A 22,832-nucleotide genomic window follows, 5' to 3' on the forward strand; every position below is an offset into this window, starting at 1 on the left:
GGCCGCGGCCGCCCACCCTGCGCCGCCCGAGCCGAAGGCCGGATCCTGCCCCTTCTCACACAAACGCTCCCCGTCCTTCCCCTCTCCCCTTGCAGCTCTTTTTGCTGGTGAAAGAGTGGGTTCCCGAAGAGAAAATGCAGGCTGAGGTAAACGGGGGCGCGGGAGCGGGAAATGAGGTGCACGTGGCGAGCAGGGGATGACCTACGTGCTGAGGCTGATGCCGCCCTGCGTTGCCTCATTCAAAGTTGGTGAGACCAACGCACATTTTACTGATCGCGTGGTCAGAAGCTAAAACCGAGGCACGGCACAACTAACACTAGTCAGTATTAAAAAAAAAAAAAACCAAACCCACACCTTTCTTCACGTCCCAATAAAAAGAACACGGAATATTTTTTGTTAGGTTGCACCAGAGGAGAGCGTCTCTCTTAAGGCGGTTCCCGGGAACCGATGTCGCTGCACTACAAGGAATTCCTTCTAGGTTATTGGGATTGTATCAAGATACATTTGGCTTGTCTCGAATGGACTTCAGTAGCTATGGGCACTTGTTTAAATAATGAAAAATCAGAGTGCTGTGCCACTGCACATAAAAGTAGCCTCAAACGAAGAAGAAACAACGGCAGCCATGGGGCAAAGCCAGTACATAAACGTCTGATTTGACTCTGGAGACATGCAGAGGCTGAGGACTGATGGAAGAAGTAGTTACACTGATTTGACTGCAAGTGCCCGGGAAGCCTGGGCATGTCCCTGGGAGGAAACCCCAGTGGAGAGCCCCCTTCCAGCAGGCTGCGCACGGGGAAGGTGGGCTTTGAAGTCGTGCATGGGAGCACTGCTTCCAATCGTTCCCCTGATTGCATCCAGGGCAATGGGATTTCGGTCCTATGATCTGTAAGCAAACAGGCTGGCCAGAAGGAAACACGCTCCCCGTCTAGTTCTGGTTTTAGGGGGAACCTCTTGGGAAGGCTGAAATATCACTGGTTAACCACTGCCAAACTGCAACAGTGCAGTCTTTATGGCTCTCCACTCTTCACTTGCTACCTGGATCTTGGTGAGAACGAGAAACCCAATCTAAAAACTGTGCTTGAATTTCATGGGCTTCCACCTGCATAGTTAAATTACGTTTTGTGGGTGCTGCAAATACATGGGTTTCATTTGCATTGATTTGGGGCTGCCTTTCCCCTCTTCTCCAGAGCCCCTAGTCCGTGTGATGGGATTGCTGCGAAACTCTGACTCTGTATTTCAACCTTTCCCATCTCATTTTTTTTGCATATCCCATTCCAGCTTTACCAAAGAACCTGCACTCTTGTCTGTGAGGACAACAGGCAAACCAGGGCTATGCACCCTAATGACCTCAGACGCTGAACCATTTTGGGGAGGCTTTTCTATGGAGAATCATGTGCGTGGGGAGCCGCTCTTCATCTTTGAAACTCAGAGGATTAAAGAAATGCTTTTTCTCCATTAGTAAGAGACAGCCAACTTTCTTAACATAATGTTTAATGAAAAATATATTAGGTATTTGTATGTAACATGTTTTTATGTCTGGAATGGATGTTATGGAAAGCAATTGTCTTGGCTTTAGGGGATGGAGAGAAAGTTTGTCTTTGCTTGGATATATAGCACTCCCCTTTGGGATGGTGTCATTTGATAATTCCTGCCACATGTTCTTATGAGTAGGATGTTTTTGTTTCCTTACTGTGTCTCCCCCGAAGTCCTGCTGGGTAACATTTCAGATGGTCACGGTCAAAAAAAGCATGTGACAACTTCCAGATGTTCAAATAATCAAAGCGATCTGCAGATCTAAGGGAGCACACCAACAAACAAATGAAGGATAACTTGAAGGGCTGCAGTCTAGGTGGGGGGTCACGTTCAGAGGTGGCATAGCAGGCTGAAGGATAGTCTTTTAATATCTGGAGAATTCACTGATGTCTACATCATTTGCTAAAAATGAGACAGTCTGATGATGTGGCTGGGCAGGCAGTAGAAACCGACAACACGGGGTCTGGTCATGGTTTTCCCGCAGCTTGGAGCAGCGCTGGCTTCCCAGGGGAGCCAGAAGAGCTGTCATGGTGTGGCGTAGCTCTGAGCTGAGCTGGCTGCTGGCCTCCAGCTTGCGTGATGCGGCTGGGGCTAAGAAACATGACCGTGCCCTGCCGCAGTCCACACCACCACCGCACCTGGGGCTGCATCCTCGCTGAGCTGGCAGTGCCCAAGGCAGTGCTGCAGTCAGCTGAGAGGGGAGGACACCTCTCAGAGCAGGGAAACACGCCTGCTTCTGGCTTGCTCCTAGCTGGCTTGTATAGGCACCTGTTTAGGCATTAGTAACTAGTTCAAAGCTGGGTTTTGGCAGCCCTTCATCAAACCCCTTCGTCATCCCGGGTGATTTTTGTTGGTCCATACTCCCAGCTTTATAGAAACAGACAAGACAATTGAAAATGTATGGTGGGACATTGTATTCCTCTTTGGGAATGTAGAAACATTCATGATCAAGAAAAAAGAAAGCTCGTATTAGTCACTGGCAACCTGATATTTGTGGAGGTGAATGAGCACGGTTGTGTGGTGCAGCGTGTATGGAGCAGCAAGCAGGAACAGTAGGATGGAGGCTGCACGTCGCTTACTGCTGTCACAGAGGCTGGGCGGTCCTGTCTTTGGTCACAGGAGGGACAACGTTCCCACCCCACAGGATCCTACAGCAAGTCTGCTGGTGCCTTTTCGTATGCTGGCATTTCACGTGGCAGTGCCTCCGCTGCTGACGGCATGCTCTTTGAAACAGATGTGCTCTGCATCTGCCTGCTGTGTGTGCAACTGGCACAGCTCTGCTGGAAAACTGTTTTACAAAGCCTTCCATGTGGAGCAGTGATGGGGAGGGGCAGGCATTATTATTATTATTATTATTATTATTATTATTATTATTATTATTATTATTATTATTATTATTATTATTATTATTATTATTATTATTATTATTAATTTCTACTACTACTGCTATTACTACTACTAATTTGTGTGGAAACATTGCTGGCTCAAAACCTGGCTCAGCTGCTGATGGAGAAAGGAAGATCTGATCACATCAAGGGAGCTGCTGGAGTTTCGAACGTTACTGTGACTCCCGCAGGCTGATGCTTTTGAAGCGTAACTATTTGGGAAATTGCTACCAACTACTCTTTCCCCTTGGTAGTAAGGCTTTATGTGACTTTTCGTGCAATCCTATATGGGTCTTTTACTGCTTCGGAGGTAATGGTGTAGCGTGCTAGCAAATTCAGTTCCACGCTAGGCAAAGGAACAACTTTGTGACAGTTTGTCCATCATCAAAGGTGGCTTTTGTCAGTCAGGCTCTCCGTATCGCATTCCCCAAGAGTTTGGAGAACTTCTGGCAAGATTATTCCTTGGTTTTGTTCAAAGAATCCCTTTGTATATACGTAGAAGGGGAAAGACCAATACACTGGTCACCTGGAAAATTGGACCATGGTGCCCATGTGCATGGAGGGGCCTGAGCCTGAGAAGGGCATTGGTAGCAGTGTGGGGGCCTTGGTGGAGGCACACAACGACATGGGCAAACACCCAAAAGTGAGGAGGGTGCTACAGTTCACGAGGAGACTGGTACCTGAATGTGCTGCAGGAAAGCGGTGGCCATGAACAATTAGATCCGGGCCATATAGCAGATATTTATTGTGGTGAGTCATCTCTGTCCTGTTTCATGTCTGTAAGATTGGGATAACAAGGTCATCTTACGTTGTAAACCCTGAAAAGGTTTGGAGGCCTGTGTTCTTCTACTAGCTGGAGCATCGACATCATGTGCTTCCGTCATTTATAACGGGGTTGTCAAGACTGCAAGCTCTTTGCCCATGTCCACAGGGAAAGTTATAATTACCTATGTATGGGAAATTAAAAATGGAAGTCATTCGCTGCACTGGAAGCTGACTCAAGAAGGACAGATCATCAGTGGGGAGACGTGATAAGGAAAATAAAGCTACTGCATCACAAACCGGAAAACTGTGGGAGAAAAAAACCAAGTGGCCTCTACCTACTACCAACCCATCTATTGGTGATCCACCCGTCTCTCTACTCGCTACATATTTGGATGTTTTTATTTAAAAAACAGGCAAGGGAGCGGGCGGGGAGGTCTGGCTGGGGCAAGAGGAAAGCGGCTAAAGGACCTTTTCCCTGGCTGGTAAATCGGCGCCTGGTCTCCCTTCAAGGCTTCGTAGCTTAGAAAGAATTGCAGTTTGTTCTTCAAAAGATGTGTCAGTCTGTTATGGATTAAGGAGACAATATGCCTTCCACATTTACTCTCCCCGCAAAGACTGATTTTTGGAGGATTTGCTAGTCACTTCATTTCAGACATATTTCTTAACGTTTTTGGATTTCTTTGTGGTTAAACTTAGACTCTCTCCTTCCTGAATCCTATAAGGCTTGCTGTGTGGTGTTTGTCCTTTCATGGTCATTACTGATACATACCCGCTGCACTCATTGTGCTCTACTAAAATCATTTTGCCAGGGTAAAAATTACAAATTAAAATATTCTCTCAGAGGGAGGACCCCAAAAATAATTCTGTAACAAAAATTCCCCAATCATTTCCAAACTGAACTTAATTTAAAATGAAAGATAAATCCTTCCCTTTACTACTACCCAGATGGGATCTTCCAAAGCTTCAGACATGAATAATCTCTCCGAATTTTCCAGCTATTTCAACATCCCAGCCGTACTGAACCCAGCCTGTGGCTCTAGCACCCATTCAGGAAAATCTGCAGACAAGGCCAATGCCTGACATCTCTATCCATTAAAATCAATGGGCACACCTCTTTTACTTTCCTTTCTCGGTTCTTGTTCCCTGCCATTGCTTGTTTGCAGCTGGACTTCCATTTTGCCCTTTTTAATGGGAACTTGGGAAGTTCCCACTACTTTCCTGTCTCTGCCTCTTCTTTCTTTAGAGTCTCTAGTCTCTGTCCCTTATTTTAATAGCCGTCATTCTCATCTGTTGACTGCAGATCTTGGCCAAATCCTGATAAAGTCAACAGAAAGGTTTCCCCTGGAATTTTAGGCGTGTTTCTGTTGCGTTTTTTCTTTCCTCTCCATATTCTTCTTGCTGCCTGGCTGACTGATTTAAACAAGTATTTTCAGAACAACTTGTCCTCAGTTGACTAAACTGGTAAATAATGGATAAATATAGTTTTGATTGGGAACAGCTTTCTGGCAAAGGATGGAGTACAGCACTAAAGAAGAATTTTTCTCACCTTGAGTCATGGGATCTGGTTGGTTAAATTAAAACCATTTACTTAACCTGCCTGTACAACACACAAACATCAGAGATGTCCTTTAGCTGTACTGATACTTTGTGCCGCCTACACTACACTAGCTACAACACCTGGGCACTAATTCTGTTTTGTGAAACAGAAATAGCCTGGGTTTCTTTCTTTCTTCGTATCAAAAGCAGCACAAATCTAATTTATATATTTAAGCAAAGACTCGGGCTTATTTTTCCCAGGTGGTTTTTTTTTTTTCACCATCTGGAAAGGAAATGTTGTTCTGTCATAAGCTTCAAGCTTCAACACATAACAATTGTATTATAAATTCCTCGGTGTCCTAAGGCTGGCTACCTACCTCCGTAACTCAGACCTGCTGTGACAGTACTGTCTTCTTATCAAAATGTGCTTCACCGAGCCTACAAAAGGGATGTTACTATGTTTGTTAGGATAAAACTTTGCATATTGGCTATGAAGCATACAGAGGACTTCTATAAATATTTTTCTATGTGTTTATTCACACAGAGGAGCTAGAAATATAAGTATTACAGTGTTCTTGATATACATAGTAAAAGTAAAACCCAACTCGCAACAGTAATATAAGTCATTGTATTTTGAATTTTTATTGTAATAAATTATAGCAATAGTTCACACAACCCAGCTATTATCTCAGATTGTCTCTCTGCAGAATCACAAAAACAATCTGAGTCATCCCGACTTGATTCATGTTCAGTTCCTGTTTGGGAAGGCTTCCCTTTCCTTCAGACCGCCTGGTAACGTTTTTTTCTGTGAAAGCTCAGATTCTGTACAACAGTCCCACAGTCTATGGTGGGTTCTGCGGCATGAATCATGGAAAATATGCATCCCTGCTTATTTGTAGCTGGTTATTTTTGCAGAAGTCCATGTGGAAGAAGAGCCATGAGATTTTTTTTCTATGTATGTGATACATGTGTCCTTTTGGCGCTCTGATGGGAATTGTTTAATAGAAACTTATCAAACACATCAAAAGATGCTCAGCATTCGAAAGAGGGAAAAGAGGTGGAGTTGACACGTAGAGCCGACACTGAGTATGAACCAGTTTCAGAAAGAAAGAGAGTGAATTTACCTTTATAAATAAAGCAAGGAACCGGAGAGTTGTTTCCCTGTTTCTCCCAGGGTCGTCTTCATGGTCTGTCACTAAATTCTTGTGAAACTTTATTTATCTTTGTTGTGGCTTTCATTTCACCTACGTATAATACGTTATTTCAATTAGTACATGCAGAATGTATTATTTAATTAGTTTATGGAGCTGATTAGTTAATAAATAACTTTGGCACTCTCACCTGAAAAGCATGATAGAAACAGAGAGTATGACTTCTACTTGCCAACCTTCCTTACGTCACTTGAGAGAGACCTCTCCGAGCTGAAAATGCAGCACAGTAATTCTATATAATATCTTAGACATGAAGTGAATAATAACGTGTGAGTTCAGGGAAATGAAACTACACATTGTAACAATGATACTAGCTAACATTTCTGCAGTTGAACAGTTCAGCAGTGAGCAGCTTTGTTTCTGATAGTGTCCTGCAAAAATACGGTACTAATTTTACTGTTGGTAACAGAGGTAGTATTAAGGGCCGGTAAGAGAATGAAATCATCACTTAAAACATTGGCAGATGTTACAAAGATTAGGGTTATCATATGTAATGAGGATTAAAGGAACTCTGGAAGAAAAAGTCTGAAGCACCCTCCACCTGGGAGCAGTGAGCTTAAACAGGACACGCCAGGTCGTGTCCAGGGCATCAGCTGGACATGAACTCCAGGAGTAAAACTGGTCGAAAACTGATGTGACCCCTGGGAATATGCATTTTTGGCAGGGAGGCCTTGTTTCCTCCATACGTGTGTTGAGCTCTGAAGCACGGTGTTTGCTTCAGGCACCCCTAAAGACTGCCTGAAAACCAGCGCGGGTGCAGGCAACAGCTCTGAGAGCAACCAAAAGACTGGAAAGCACATTCTGGTAGAAGTTGTAGGTACGCAGTCTTTTAAGCGTATCAAGAAAAGGTTAAAGGTTTAACCGGTTACAGATGGTGAGTATTTACTTCAGGACTAACGCTCTTCCAATAAAGATATAAAAAGATATATAAAGATATAAAAAGATCTGGCAGCTGGAGTTGGACAAATGTGCAGGAGGAAGAGGCTACGCATTTCACCAGGGAAATACTTAGCTACTAGCGTGGATTGCAATAGGTTATTGTGGCTTTTCTACCATGAGTAATTTTTAAATCGAGAGTAGATGTTGTTGGGTTTTTTAATCTAAAAGATGTACTCAAGTTTAAACTGGATCAAATTCAAGGATGTTCTGTGTCCTAAATTATGTGGTTAGGTGACCACATGGCGACTCCTGGTTTTATAATCTGAAAATCCTTTTGCTCTGTCAAATAGGGCTGGAAGAGCTTTTACTGTGATTGAGAATTTGGATTCATGGATGCTCATTGTGTTTACTGGGGTCAGCACTCACCTTTCTTCCTTCTCCTGAACCAGCTTAGCACTGACTGGTCCCGGCTGCAGAGCTGCACTAGGCAGACTGTCCTGCCTAGCCCAAGGATGCTCCTTTTTCACTTATTTCTCTCCTCCCAGGCTGGAACCCCACATTCATTTTTCCGAGGAGCCAGGAGCCACCTTGAACCGGGGAACTTCTGTAGCGCTTTGAGAGTAACCATTCACAAAGACCTTACAGCTCTGAACTACAGCACGCATAAAGAACACTTTTTTTCTAGCAACTACAAAATGCTGCAATAAGCTTTGCTCAAATGAAACCTCTATTAGCAGTAGTGGAGCTTTGTGTTAGCCACCAAGGATTTGACTCTCAGATAATTGTGATTATACGTTCTCTTCAGAACAACTTGTATTATTTAAGAAGAAAATCAAACTCCAATCAAGCTGTTCAGAGGCTTTGAAATATTCAGATGTAGAGCTCCCAGCTTCCCTGTTTTAGCCATTGGGGTACAGTGCAAAATGCTGCTAAGCAGGCAATAGTCTCAGGATTTATTGCAGTGACTGAACTTATAAATACAGAAAGTTCACAGAAAAGCCTGCTCTCGTGAACTTTCAACCAGCATTTGCGAACTAAGAAGCCATAGATGATTTATATAATAAATGGATGCATATCTGTCCAAATGTTTAATAAAGATAATACGTGAGAAGCACGAAACAAGTCATTTTCCATTGCAGTAAAAATATATTTCTTCTATTGAATACAGGACAGTGGCAATAGCAGTTTAAACCTTTTGAAGCTTTTATATTCAGAAGATGATACTCTGACAAGAATTATACCAAAAATGCAGGTCTTAGAATGGGAATTGTCAGGTCAGATAAGATCAAAATTTGGTAAAGTAATGATTGAATTCTCTTTAATTGATATATATATATACACACACACCATTTAAATAAGACCTTGATACCAAAAGGTAAACTGAAATGTGCAATATGATCCAGAAAAATCTGTTTTTATAAATACACTTTGTCCCCTGGAAGGCATAGGGACAGTGATGCTATTGATTTTAAAAGGTCAGATCAGCTGTTTCTGGTTGCTTTGGCTATTGGAGTATGCCTGGCCTGAAAAGGCGAACGCTTATTTGGCCTACAGTTACCATATACCCTGCAACTGCCTGCTCCCTACGCGTGCTCTCTCTCTCTCCCCCACAAAGTATTGATCAAGGACACATGAATGCTACCAAGCAAATAACATGAATTACATCTACACCATCACAATAATGGTGATTTTTTATTTCCCGGGTGGTCCCAAGAGGTGTGAACACAACCTCCAGCCCCAGGCCAACATTTACCGTTCTGTTGCCAGCACAGCTGGCTCCATGACTGGGAGTCTGGTAAGATGAGTTGAAAATATTATTTCTTCCCCATGCACTCATGTACCAGTTGCAACTCAAATATATTGAAGAAGTTTTCTCTTTAAATATATCTCCACATATCTGCATTTCAGATTTATATTATTGCTAATTCATTTTACATTTTGCATCACACCAAGTGCCTACGTTAACTCTTGATATTTGGGCTCGACAAGAAGAACAAGAGGGAAGTGAGGAGAGGGGAGAGACTAAAATGAAGTGTGAGTGTATTAGTAGCATTTCTAAGCTTGGGTCTGGGTCTACTGAGTCTTTGGCAGCACATTTTCAGTCTCAAAACTGGAGTGGTGGTTGCCCATTAACACTGGGCAGTTCCCAGGATGGGAGCCTGTTCTGTCCCACTGGCACTAACCACACCTGCAGCACGAGGTCTGCCACTCTGTAAGCACAGGTCTGCTCATTTAGCTTGCTTAAGTCTTTTCACTTAAGCACACACACGCACACACAAAATGCTTCTTTTGAGTCTAGCTCCTTCATCCTGAAAGGATGCAAAGATGCCCGTGCTTCTTGCTGCCAAAGGACTCCCGAAGCCTTGCATTCTTGGAAGAGGTAAGTGGCGGAGGAGATGGACCTGCAACAGTAAGAAGGAGCATTCCTCAGAGCTAGAAATTACAGCACAACTCTGGTTAAGATCCCAACCTCCAGCTTTACTGATTACAGTCAAGAACCTCTAGTGACACTAAATGCTGCTTTACTGCTGCTATTAGTATCAGGCAAGGAGATGCTACAAGTAGTTGCCAGCCAAAGATTTCACTCCACAGGGCTTTACTAGAATAGAAGAAGGTGAAGCCAGATGATGGAAAACACATTTGACAAGAGTTTGGTGTGATAGACATCCATTCCTGAGCTGTCACGTGCTATAGTACCTCTTTACATTTCTACACAGTGTTTTCAAACAGTGAGAGGAAGTGGTCAATCCTTTCAAATTTGATAGAGCAATGCTGGCATTGATTTCTGTGGCTGCAGTCATGTGTCAAGAGATTATTTGTGCTGGCACAGCGAGTTCAATACATGTCTACATCCTTGATACTTGAATCTCAAAAACTTCACTAAAAGAGATGCCAGTTCTAAGCACCAGTTCTCCATAGATGTAATCATAGTAACAGTCACCACATTTGTGCTGACACTGGCCAACAAGGGCTGAAATCTTGGCCCTGTTGAAAACTTTGGTAAAGATTTGGCTGAGAAGTGCGAATAGGTTTTCACACAAAAATGTTTTGTGTAATAATGGCAAAATCTTTTTGCTTTTCGACATCCTGGATGTCAGTGCCCTTAGTTTATAAAAGTTCAAATTTGTTTGTGCTAAAATGAAACAAAAAAAAGTTCACTCCTCATTTCCATCTCTCCCTCCAAAACAGAAAACCTGGTAGGACTGTTTAATGCAGATGCTGGCAGAGCCACAGCCCAGCTAGGTACCATAATGGTGGGTGATGAGGCGAGTCGTATGCCAGCTGAATTCCTTCTGGTGAACACAATGATTTGGTTCAGGTTCTTAAAAGCTGCTGGCACCCTGGTCTGCAGCCCCAGACAGTCTTTAGAGAGTGTCCAGCCTTCAGACAGAAAGTTTCCTCTTTGCAGAGCTGATCTAACGAACGCCCTGCGCTAATCAAAGCAAGTCTGTCCATTGGTTTTAATTGACTTTGGAAGCCAGCTCTGTAAAACAAATACCTGTGGCACCAAATATCTAAACCATGAAAAACACTATGGAGCATCAGGTCCTTGACCTGTAAGCCATATGAGATTTCTGAATAAACGTTTCTAAAAGTTGACTTGATCATAAGGAAAGGAAATTAACTGAACTCACAGACATGCCTCATCTTTTTGGTGACCATAGGAATTACTATTAGTGTGTTGTACAGAGATTGAAAAATGCTGCCAGAAATTATAGGTTAAGTGGGATCTTTTTGTTATAGGCTCTTTGACTATTTCCCTTTAGAATGAGTGTTTATTTATTCATGCTGCTGATTCTTTTTTAGTTGCTCCTTGCTGATGCGTTCAAAAAGGTGGGCAACGTCAAAGGGAGGAGAAACAGCAGATGGCAGCACCAGGCTGTTTTATCCGGGCTGTTAGAGCAAACTGGGAAAAAATACGAACCTAGCTGAACAAAAATTTCTCAGAGTTTGTTTGCTTTCCGATCTCCTTCCTTTCTCCTATTCTTTTGGATTTTTTTTTTCCTTCTGTGTTTTTCTACTCACTATTGGAAAAAAGAACAGCAAAGGAGGAAAATTGCTATGTCAGGTCATCCTGCATTGATTTAGCAGAAGATAGTAAGACCTGATGTGACCTGCTGAAAAGATGACATGAGGTTATGGCCTAGCCTACCAGCGCTTCACGTGGTATTAAACACTCCACAGGGGCAACATCTGGAGGGTTAAACAACTGCTGGGTAATGCAATTTTAAATACCACTTCATCAAAGTAATAGACTCCACAGGACCCTCTTGGGATCCGTAAACTGATGTGTTCCAGGCTTTGTGTGCTGCAGTCCTTTTGTGTAACACATTAAGGAGAGCCTGATAGCTCTGACTATTGCGGAGTGATAGAACTGAGATTTGCAAACTCATCTACAGCACACTGCCTCGCTAGGCCTAGGATCAAATGCATGGCCTTTATGGTTTTTCTCTTATTTTTTTGCTCAAAGCTTAATAGTTTGTACATCCGGAAGTCTTGTGAGCTGCGGAGAAGATTTTAGAACAACAGATTTACTCTTGAGTCTATTTTAACAATGGTGTATGAGCTTCAAAAGGAGATCGGATCCCATGCTTTCTGTTTTCCAGAGTAGTTACAGAGGAGGGAGCAAATCTTCTGTGTGCTCTTCATAACCAGCCAAGCTTTCAACCTGAATAACAAGCAGATTCCTCAGGCCCTTACCGGGCCTGGCTCCTCTCCTGCATTCTTCAAATACAACCTAACCATAGCTCCAGCAATACAAATCATGAAGGAAATGTGGTCTCCAATTTGGTGGACCGTGGAGGCTGGTGCCACCACCTAGCTGCAAATCAACGTACCTGACAGTTAGTAGAATGGTGTGCAATTTTCCGGAATAACTCCTTCCACTATTTCAGGGCTGCTAAGCAACAATTAAGAAAAGTCCCATTAAATAATTAATCACTTTAGTCCCATTGAATAATTAATCATTTTAAGAGAGGACAGCTCAAGAACTTCTTCTATTGCCTGCTAATGCAACATTGGCTTTCTGCATCCAAATCCAGCAAAACCCTCAGCCCACACAGATCTCTGTGTCTGGGCAGACAGAATTTGATAGCTGTCACCAACCAACCTTTGTCACTACCAGGAGCATGTGGAAGGACACTCAGTAACTCCTTTCCAGGGAGAAAAATTTAGGGTAAGGCTTGCAGCTGGCATGAACCAGCAGCGTTCAGCCAAGGTCAATGGAAAGGCTTCGATTCTTTCTGAGCACGTATCTGCCCTCACTGTTGTCCTTGCTTGCAGATCCTCCTCTCTGCTTTACTGCAATCATTTCAGATCAAAGGGCAGCGGAAAATTCCTCAATTACCTGACACAGTTTCAGTTCAGAAATGTCTCTGGGTAAGTTTTTCTGTGATGCCTTTCAAAGAGGGATGCGTACAGTAGTCATAGAGCAGGGGGAGGAGTTCTGAAGCTAACTATAAGCCACCACTGCAATTTTATTCTTGGTACTAGCTACTTGTAAACTCTGGGAGGTTATAGAGAGACCAGAGAAATGCGTTGTTGCATCTCTGTCTCCACTGAGCCATATAAAATAGTCAGTCTTCAGCTACCTTAGCGTCAGCAGGAGCACAGACCTGAATCGTCCCTGAAGTGGGTGCTGCAGCCTCACCTGACATCCTCCATGCTGTTCCTGCTCAAAATGTTTATATCAGGCAGTCCTATCCACAGCTAATCATATTAGGTAAACTATCCTTTGGAAATGATAACATTTATGAATGCATATATACGAAAGATGCCCTCCCCTCTCTAAACTAGTTTGTGGCCTATGCTTTAGAAACAGAACTTATTAAGACTGCAGGCATATGAGCTACTGTAATTTACTTACTGGAATTATTTTCCATCCCTCATTACTGCTGAGGAGACCGCGGCTGCCCTCCATCTGTGGAGAGGTCTTCATAAGAAAATGGGGAGCAGTAGGGAAACAGCATGGATTCTCCAAAGAATGCATTAGTTTATTTATTTATTTCAAATGTCTTTCATGTCTTGGCTTTGTGCATCTTTTCCAAGAAGCAAATGCTTCACAGATGGAAAGAAGCAATTTTCAGTTGTAAAAATTCTAAACAGTTCAGGTGAAATGAAAAACAGAGCTTCCTGGAGACATGCCAGCTTTTTTTTTTATTTTTTCCCCCAGCCTCACTTTGATTGTGAAAATATTCACCCACCTCCAGACTTTATAGCATGAGAAATGCCCTGCCTGGGGTCTAATCCGTGCCTGAGGTATCACTGCAGGGTCGATTAGAAAGGAAGGCTCCTATTTCCACACAGACACTACACATCTGCTCTGATTTTCTGCAGGGTAGATCCACAGGAACCCTACTGCAAAAATTGACTCTTACACAAACCAAGCTTATACTGGCATAGCTCCTCTTGCGGAGTGAGTTCTGCTATGTTGTCATCAGGAAAAGGTCTAATTTGTCCACTGATACTCTGTTTTCTGTCAATTCATAAGGCTAGGTAGTGAAATTAGGGGAAAAAATCATAGGTGATTTGTGAGAAAGAGTAATGAGCTTATTTTTAGATACCTCCTGCTGAGAATACCTTTTAGGATTTACGGCAGATCAAATTAGCAGGAGCTTTTGTAATTACCCTCAGAACCTTTGGATATCACACACTGCCTATGAGGCACTTAAATCTCCCACACGCTCCCCACGGGGACCTTAACTCATCCTCCAGGATATCTGCCTCGGAGCCAGACACCTATACATCTGTGACCTGCTATGTGTAGACTAAAGCCCAGCAGCGGACAAAATAGTATCTCCCCCGCGCTGCCAGTGGCCGTGGGTGTGGAGCCGGAGTGATCCCCACGCGGGGCAGGCGTCTGCAATGCAGGGAATGAGCACAGGGGACAGGAGCTGCCTCTGGGAGACAGAGGGGACCAGCTCCCTGGGCTCTAGATCATTCGGAACACTCAGGATCAGAGACCCGAGTGGGGAGTACAGAAGGCGGCTTGTAATTAGTAGCTGCTGCCGCATCTCCGGGAACACAGCTCCAGAACTCAGTAATGCATAATGCTCAGTCACCGGCTCACTTTGGATGTTGCAATGGATTTTACAACGCACATTTGACAAGCATGTCGTGTGGGGCTCTACAGGAAGAGAGAAACACGCAGCAGTGGGTGCTGAATCAGGGTCTAAGTGTGTAATCCAAGGTTATTTGCTATAAAGTCTAGGACATTCCCTGAAAAGTGTTGAGTTGTGCAGGAAATGTCTGGTTACTTGTGTAACTGTTTGCAAGATATACAAACTCATCAGGCTCTGACTCCTAAGTCTTATGACAATAATGCATTTTCTTCCAGACATGTTCAATTGCGTATCTGATACACATACTACTCGGCCAAAATGACTTGTTAGTGATTTATTTTGAATATCCAGCCTTTACCATATGACATCACCTCCTTAACTTGATGAAAAAAAGGTTTAGACTGAATTCTTCCCATTAAAAATAATGGGGCAATGGTTTCTTGATGCCAATATTTACTGATATCAAAGCAAAATATTGTCTTGGTTATTTGTCTTAATTTAGCCCAAACAGTACACAAAGCACAGTGTACAAAAACAATATGTTCTTTCTTCTAAACCAGATCATCACCTACTAATTACTATATGATTTGAATGAAAACAGGGGCGTGATTCAGTGATGCTTTATAGAAATTATCTCATTATATTTAGAGTTTTTTCTTACCCTGATTGATAGAGAGGTCATATAAAATGACTTCTTATATCTGCCTTCATCCAAAATCTCAGAAAGATTGCTTTTTAATTGTCCATTATACAAAATACAGCAGAATGAGACCCAGATCCTTTGCTAAGATCTCTAAGAAAGAGCTACATTATGTATGTGTATATGGATAGTAATATACATAGTGTGTATATTAGTGTGTGTCTGTGTGTGTGCATGCACACACATATATAATCAACTTCTAAACTTTAATTAAAGCTTACAGATCCCAATGGTATTTGAACATTCCTAAAATCCAGGTGTTGCATTTGTGTTGGATTTTGGATACATTTTGCACAGACCATTTAACGTATCTAAATCCAACACAAAATCCAACCCCGGACACACTTGGACACATTTGACTATGAATGAATCTGTCTCTTCCCTGTTAGATTTCTATTGCCTAAGAAATCTTTAGCAGAAGCTACAAATGCATTTCTCTCAAACCTTTCTAACATAACACCCCTTGCTTACACGCATTCAGCAGACCTTTGCTTCCATCCACATCAGGCGCTTTCTCCTCCTGCCTTCTCTCTGACGGTTCCCGTACCAGGCTCCTGTACCAAGGGTGCTGTGGTGTAATGGGAACCATGTTGTGTCAGTGGTGAACGCTGCGCTTCACTGACTACAAACATGTCCAAACAATGCCAAGCACATCCAACACGAACTTTTAGCCGTAGCTCACGTGTTGTTGCTCCTGTGTGGAAGGAGGGAGAAGAATTTCTGCCCGGTTGCCACTAGATGGAGTAAAGCCAAAACTGTAGATTTAATTAGTCTTGCGGTGGAAACGCAACCATTTCCTATATAGTTTTTTTCTTAAATGAGTCTATTAAGCTGAAAACCAAGACTGTCTGGCTCTAGATGGAGTGTAAGAGCCCTGTTTACTTTAGTATGCTGCACTGATTTGTAACTAGGGTTCATTCAAACGATTCATGGCACGTGGACTTTCCAGTTTGCACATTGGAGAACTGAAGTAAAATTCTTAAAAGACTTGTTACCGTCTTTGTCTTCCAGCACCCAATTCAGATGAATAAATAAGGAGTCTAAACTGGAGAGAGCCCCCATGCTGTGACTGTGCAGGTACACAGGTTCTATCTTTAGGCATCTAAGGTAGATCATTAATATCTGATGGTGCCGACATCCTTGAAAGACTGTATCAATAGTCCATCTTCCCTCTTTTCTCTGTCATTCTGTTAGCATGCCTTTTGCACTTGTCCGTGCGGGTATCTAAACTCCCATCCTCTGCTCAACTAATTACATACTAATAACACATGGGGAAATCACAAAATATTTCCTCTTGGGGTGTGGCAAATTATCACTTACACTGTTTTCACAGCACAGGTGGTATTCCCAGATGTGCTCAGTATTGCCCTAGTTCTGTTTCCAACTAGGGGAGTTTTACTATTGCCTTAAATGGCAGCTGACAATAAGATAACAGTTATGGCTTCTGAAAATCTACTGCATACAGATGTATATTTTGAAAAGTACAGTGCAGTTTGAACAGTGAGCATACACATATAAAGTTCATTACACTTTTGTTTTTGTAATTGTAACAATTCTGCGTATACATGAAACAAATGCCCTGAAAGAAAGTCCAAAGGTGCTATATGTACTGTTTTGCTTAGTTCACTGAATAGAATAGAGTAGACTAGACTAGACTAGACTAGACTAGAATAGAATAGAAAGAATCATATAGAATCATAGAATGGTTTGGGTTGGAAGGGACCTTAAAGATCATCTAGTTCCAACCCCCCTGCCATGGGCAGGGACACCTTCACTAGACCAGGTTGCTCAAAGCCCCATCCAAACTGGCCTTGAACACTTCCAGGGAGGGGGCATCCACAGCTTCTCTGGGCAACCTGTTCCAGTGCCTCACCACCCTCACAGTGAAGAATTTCTTCCTTGTATCACTGAATATAGAGTAGACTAGACTAGACTAGACTAGACTAGAATAGAATAGAAAGAATCATATAGAATCATAGAATGGTTTGGGTTGGAAGGGAACTTAAAGATCATCTAGTCCCACCCCCCCTGCCATGGGCAGGGACACCTTCACTAGACCAGGTTGCTCAAAGCCCCATCCAAACTGGCCTTGAACACTTCCAGGGAGGGGGCATCCACAGCTTCTCTGGGCAACCTGTTCCAGTGCCTCACCACCCTCACAGTGAAGAATTTCTTCCTTGTATCTAATCTAAATCTACCCACTTTCAGTTTAAAGCCATTACTCCTTGTCCTATCACTATATGCCCCATGTAAAAAGTCCCTCTCCAGCCCCCTTCAGGTACTGGAAGGCTGCTATAAGGTCTCTCCAGAGCCTTCTCTTTTCCAGGCTGAACAACCCCAACCGTCTCAGCCTGTCTTCACAGGAGAGGTGCTCCAGCCCTAGAATAGAATAGAATAGAATAGAATAGAATAGAATAGAATAGAATAGAATAGAATAGAATAGAATAGAATAGAATAGAATAGAATAGAATAGAATAGAATAGAATAGAATAGAATAGAATAGAATAGAATAGAATAGACTATTTCAGTTGGAAGGGACCTACAATGATCATCTAGTCCAACTGCCTGATCAATTCAAGGCTGACCAAGTTAAAGCACGTTATCAAGGGCATTGTCCAAATGCCTCTGCAACACTGACAGGCTTGGGGCATTGACCACCTCTCTAGGAAGCCTGTTCCAGTGTTTGACCACCCTCTTGGTATCTATTCCAGCCCTGAGAACCCTTATCTCCTATCACAACTTATTTGGCAAGGAAGTAAGCAATTCATTCATACTCTTCCTTGAATCTGAATTACAAGCTATTTTTTACCTTTATTCCTTCTGAAACAGGAAACATTTCTACTTCACAAATTTTGAAGCTCTTCTGCTGACCAAATGAAAGCCTTGCAGATCTCTGCTACCACTAATACTCTTCCAGATAAGGCTGCTTCAATGTTATTTCTTTTCCACCAAGTGAGGCTCGTTTTTACTGTACTCAGTGATGAAATTATTTAAGGCAATAGCTGGTCAGAAATCCAAATACATCTCATCAAGAGCTTTTTAAAAGAAAATGTTGTTGAGGAATGTTTCTGCTTGAAGAATAATCTTGTATTTTCTCCAGGAAGTTTTGAACAGATTTGGGAAAAAACAGAAACTTTGAAACAGAGTGATGTATCTACTTAAAATGTTCTGCTGTGGTATTTTTGCAATTTGTTTAGAAAGCAATGTAATTACCATTTATAACAAAACAAGAAATTATATATGTATTTTATATTAATTGATCTTTTGACTCGAAACACCATTTTGTTTGAGATTTTAAAACTGATTAGTGGAAATTACAGGTCATCTGGACAGCAAAAAAGTTGCCATTTCAGTGTAGAGTACATCAATTTGAAATGTTTCTGCATGCAAGAATATTTCAACCTCTTCTACAGACCTCTCCATGCCAAATGCTTACCTCTCCATGTTCTGCCTGCACACTTCAAGACTGTCAGGGTTTAATGACCAGAGATGGCTTGTGAGGCCTCAGTTGTGCAAGCAAAGCTGATTTTTGCTGCTCCAAGGCTAATGGAGCAGGGCGAGAGCCAGGCATTCCTGTCACGTACAGGAGAGGAAGAGTGGGCAGGAACATAAGAGGGATGAAGAAGGAGCCAAGGGAAAGCATTAGTGGTCCAGGCTTGCTGCTCCTGATGCTTCCAGGGGGACAGGGAAACTGAGCCCAGCTGGGCTGCTTCCAGCCCAGGAGCATGACAACTTCCCACATCCCAGCTCTTTCTTCAGCAAAGCAGTGGAAACATCCAGGTTAGACCTCTGGCATAGGCAGAGTCTGTCTTTTTCCCCCCTCTCTCTTCCATGGTAGTATCCTGCCAAAACAACTTGCCCAGGCCTACCATCAGCTCTGATTTTGACTAATAATTCATTTACTTTGCTCAGTTCAAGAGCACCATGCCAGAATTTACATGGTATTTAGGTGAGACACGTCTTCTGCTACCAAAGGGCACAAACCCCTCAGCAACCAAATTATTTTTCTTACTGAAACTTAAGCCGGATGGAGCTGGCATATCATAACTTTCCAAACAGGAGTTTGGCTAGGCTATCCTACGTGCTACAGGACTTTTTGACACAAAAAATGAAGAGTTCATTCACCCTTCTTCACTAATAAACTTATGATTGTATTAACTCCCTCTTCCTTGACATCCCTGCTGGAGTATTAGTTTAGTATCACATCTTATGAACATCAGGTACACCAATACCTCTTGCAATTAACATAGATTTTCTTTCAGGGCTCTCATATGTGTCTTCTAACAATTCCTCATCCTATTTTCTTCACAAAACTACGCACCACTGTATTAAAAATGTGCTAGGAAGGAGCTGATGCTTATTTGTTGCTTTGATTAAACTCTTTGAAGATAGCCATTAATATCCATATACATTTCTAATCTGCATGGGTTGGGGGATCCACCACAACTACCTAACTTCAGTTTCCTAAAAATTAGGCATCAAATAGAAAGGACTTCTCCAGCTTTTTTGGTACTCAGTGCAGAGAAAGAAGCACTTTCACAGGGTAAATAATTTCTTCTGAAGACGTGTAAGGCTATGGCATCAATAACTCTCTAGAGATATTTTTCTCTCTCTGCCAGTCATAAAAGGGGACCTAGGCAACTAAGGTAGATAACTATTTTTTTAGAAGCTAAAGTTAGGTCAGATGAATCCCAACAGCTATGTCTTAACTTTAGCATCTAGTGAAAAAATGTTTTTATGTCAATTAAAAAGCTCTGTATCAGGAATATAGCTATGCATATGCTAATGCATATGTATTTAAATATTAATAAGTCTAAACCCCCATATAGGTACATTATACTAATTTGCACCAACTACATTTATTTCAAGATAGGGTTTCTTTGTGTCTCTTTCCTTCCTGACCTACCTTTCTATCTCTTCATAGCCTGGAAGACATCACTGCCTAAATACTTGGTATGTGGTCATAGTTTTTTTTTAACTTATTGAAGAAAAAGCATTTGGAAACATCTCACTCTCTTCATTGCATATTGCTTGGCAATATTCTATAGTGCAAAAGTGGTTTTAAAATTGGGTTGCTTCCTGTTGCTCAGCTTGTAAGCCTCAAGTCTTTATATAATTTTGCAGCTGTGAAATATCATTTCATTCTAAGGCTGTAAAGAAAATTGCTTCCTTCTCTGTTGTTCAGGCAGGACCACCAAGCAAAGGGGATAAAGGATCCTGTTAGGGGCTGTGCTGGCTGTGCCCGAGGTCAGAGCAGGGGAAAGTGAGCGGCTGTGGTTCATGTACACGCAGCATTTGTTCAGAACATGTTTGTGCCTGGCAGCACGGGAGCCAACAGTGTGTGCCCGGGACAGTCACAGCTCTGTCAGTGTGTCCTTGCCGTTCAAACCTGCTATTCAGCCACCCCAGCGCTAGGCCTGTCCTTAGTCGGGAAAGAAAATTATGCCAATGAAAGTGATTCTTTTTTGATATGGAAAAACGTCAGAAGGGGCTAGGATAAGATTAGCAAAACAATTTCCATTGCTGACCAAACACAAATTTAAACCCAGGTCACCAAAGGTAAAATGTCTCTACACCAAGTTATGTAGTTTTGACTTCTCAGTTAATCCTTATTTCAAGGTAATGAAACTCAACTGTCAGCTGAAATACTGTGTCCAGCCCCAGGATGCACACCTTCAAAAGGCTTTTGAAAAATTGGAAAGTATTCAGGAAACTGCTTCAGGAATGCTTTGAGAACTCTCTAATCCAGCAGACAAAGGCATAACAAGATCCAGTATCAGAAAGATGTGTTTTGAAATATTCAGATTAGAAATAAGGGGTATGAGAATTGCATAAGCAGGGAGGGACTTACTAGATTCTCCATCACTGCAGCTTTTGAATTTAGACTGGTTTATCTGGTAAAAAAGATCCTCTGCTTAACTAGAACTATGGATTTGAGGCCAGAATTAGCAAGATGCATCAGATTCCCCTTGGGCCTTAGTAAGCAATAAGTCAATGAAAAGTAAGGTATTTATTTTCAAACCTTATGCCTCATGTCTTCTCTTTTTGAGTATGCACATAAAAGTTGGTACAATAGTCTCATACCCAAAGGAAAACCCAAGCCAAGCTTTAGATAAATGCTGATAATTGGTTATTTTAAACTATGTTCTTAGATTCTTATAGATAAAAAAATATATTGTGTCCTTTTTTTTTTTTTGTAGTAGAGATGTGAGTTATAATCCAAACTTAAATATTTGTTCAAAGAGCTGAAGATAAATGCTGATAATTGGTTATTTTAAACTATGTTCTTAGATTCTTATAGATAAAAAAATATATTGTGTCCTTTTTTTTTTTTTGTAGTAGAGATGTGAGTTATAATCCAAACTTATATATATGTTCAAAGAGCTGAAGAAGAGGTTATGCTGCAAAAACCAACTATAGAAAACAATTTACGCTAGGACTCTTTCTTTTCATACTTATTCAATATCCACTTGCAAATCATAAGCTCATCAGATCTAATCAGTATTTAGAGCCATTCAGCTACATTTTCATTAGAAGAATTTACTGTAAATATACTCGAGACCATTCATATTTTTTATATTTGATATTCTTATTGCAATGGTTACCTGGTATTGTTTATGCTACCTGAGTGGATGAGTGGTCTAACACATCCAATGCAAACACTTGCGCATCCAGATTGAAGTGTGCCATCCACAGATGTTTGCTTGAATAAAACTTCATTACTTAACCAGAACATGAAAAAGTGCATAAGCAAAACTGAAATTATTTAAGTCCTAAAAATAGTCTCTGAGTACTTTGCACCAGTGCAATGAACATTCAGAGGAAAGTGGCATGATGCATCAGAGACTTCCAATGTCCCCTTCTATTTTACACATCATTTTTCTAGGTGGTATGCTGCCCGTTTTACCTATTGCTGCCTCATCTCTTCTTTCAGTGGAGCTTTGTAATTGTCAAATCCTTCTGTCACCAGGGCTTTCTCAGACTTTTCCTCATGCCTGTTTTCCTCCCATCCTGGCCACTCCAGTTCCACTCCAACAGACCCTAGATTTAGAAAAGTATATTATTTGTGAAAATGAGGACACATATGTGCAAGTCACTTTGCTGTAGCTGCACTGTGAAGTTCTGCTCATCTGCGGTGCATTTTTCTACTGCAGATGGCCAGGGCACCTGAGTGAAGTATATAGTACTTCATGTACATTGTACTTCATTACATGAAGTAATGTTGCTACTATGTGTTACCCACAGCACCTCAGGAGCTGTAGATTTCCTAACCCTCATCTCAGAACACGAAGCCCGGGAAGCTTGTTTCTGAATTTCTTAATGGTTAGAGGGAATGGCACTAAGCCTGTCTTCTTCTATAACATTTAAGCAGACAGTGATGGTATTGAAAGCAGACCGAAGATGCGCTTATATATTCAGAAGTTTGTCTGGTTTTTTTTCTAATTATGTAAGTTGGCTTAATAGGATTCAACAGTATGAACTGTACCTGTCTATCACACATACACCCCTTCTCAACAAGAAGACTCATAAGGTTGATCAATGAAAATACAGATCTAGGACTAGAAGAAAGATAAATATGGGGGGGTCTTGCCTTCTTGTTTCTAGTATGATTTTAGCGGTGTCCTGGTTTCAGCAGGGATAGAGTTAATTTCCTTCCTAGTAGCTGGTACAGTGCTGTGTTTTGGATTTAGGGTGAGAACAATATTGATAACACACCGATGTTTTAGTTGTTGCTAAGTAGTGCTCACACTAGTCAAGGACT

At 41.9% G+C, this 22,832-nt stretch overlaps 1 protein-coding gene across 1 annotated transcript in view; it reads left to right on the top strand.

Annotated features, from left to right (window-relative positions):
* The window catches only part of RGS7 (regulator of G-protein signaling 7), a 274,534-nt gene extending 266,313 nt beyond the window's left edge, over positions 1 to 8,221 (top strand). Inside the window, exon 17 of the mRNA XM_009276206.1 lies at positions 7,855 to 8,221. Within this exon, the coding sequence (XP_009274481.1) occupies positions 7,855 to 8,016 (162 nt within the window). The 3' untranslated portion in view covers positions 8,017 to 8,221. The remainder of the gene's footprint in view (positions 1 to 7,854) is intronic.
* The last annotated feature ends 14,611 nt before the right edge of the window (positions 8,222 to 22,832 follow it).

Source organism: Aptenodytes forsteri, unplaced genomic scaffold (assembly GCF_000699145.1).
Source record: "Aptenodytes forsteri isolate BGI_AS27 unplaced genomic scaffold, ASM69914v1 Scaffold10, whole genome shotgun sequence".
NCBI classification, from domain to species: Eukaryota; Metazoa; Chordata; class Aves; order Sphenisciformes; family Spheniscidae; genus Aptenodytes; species Aptenodytes forsteri.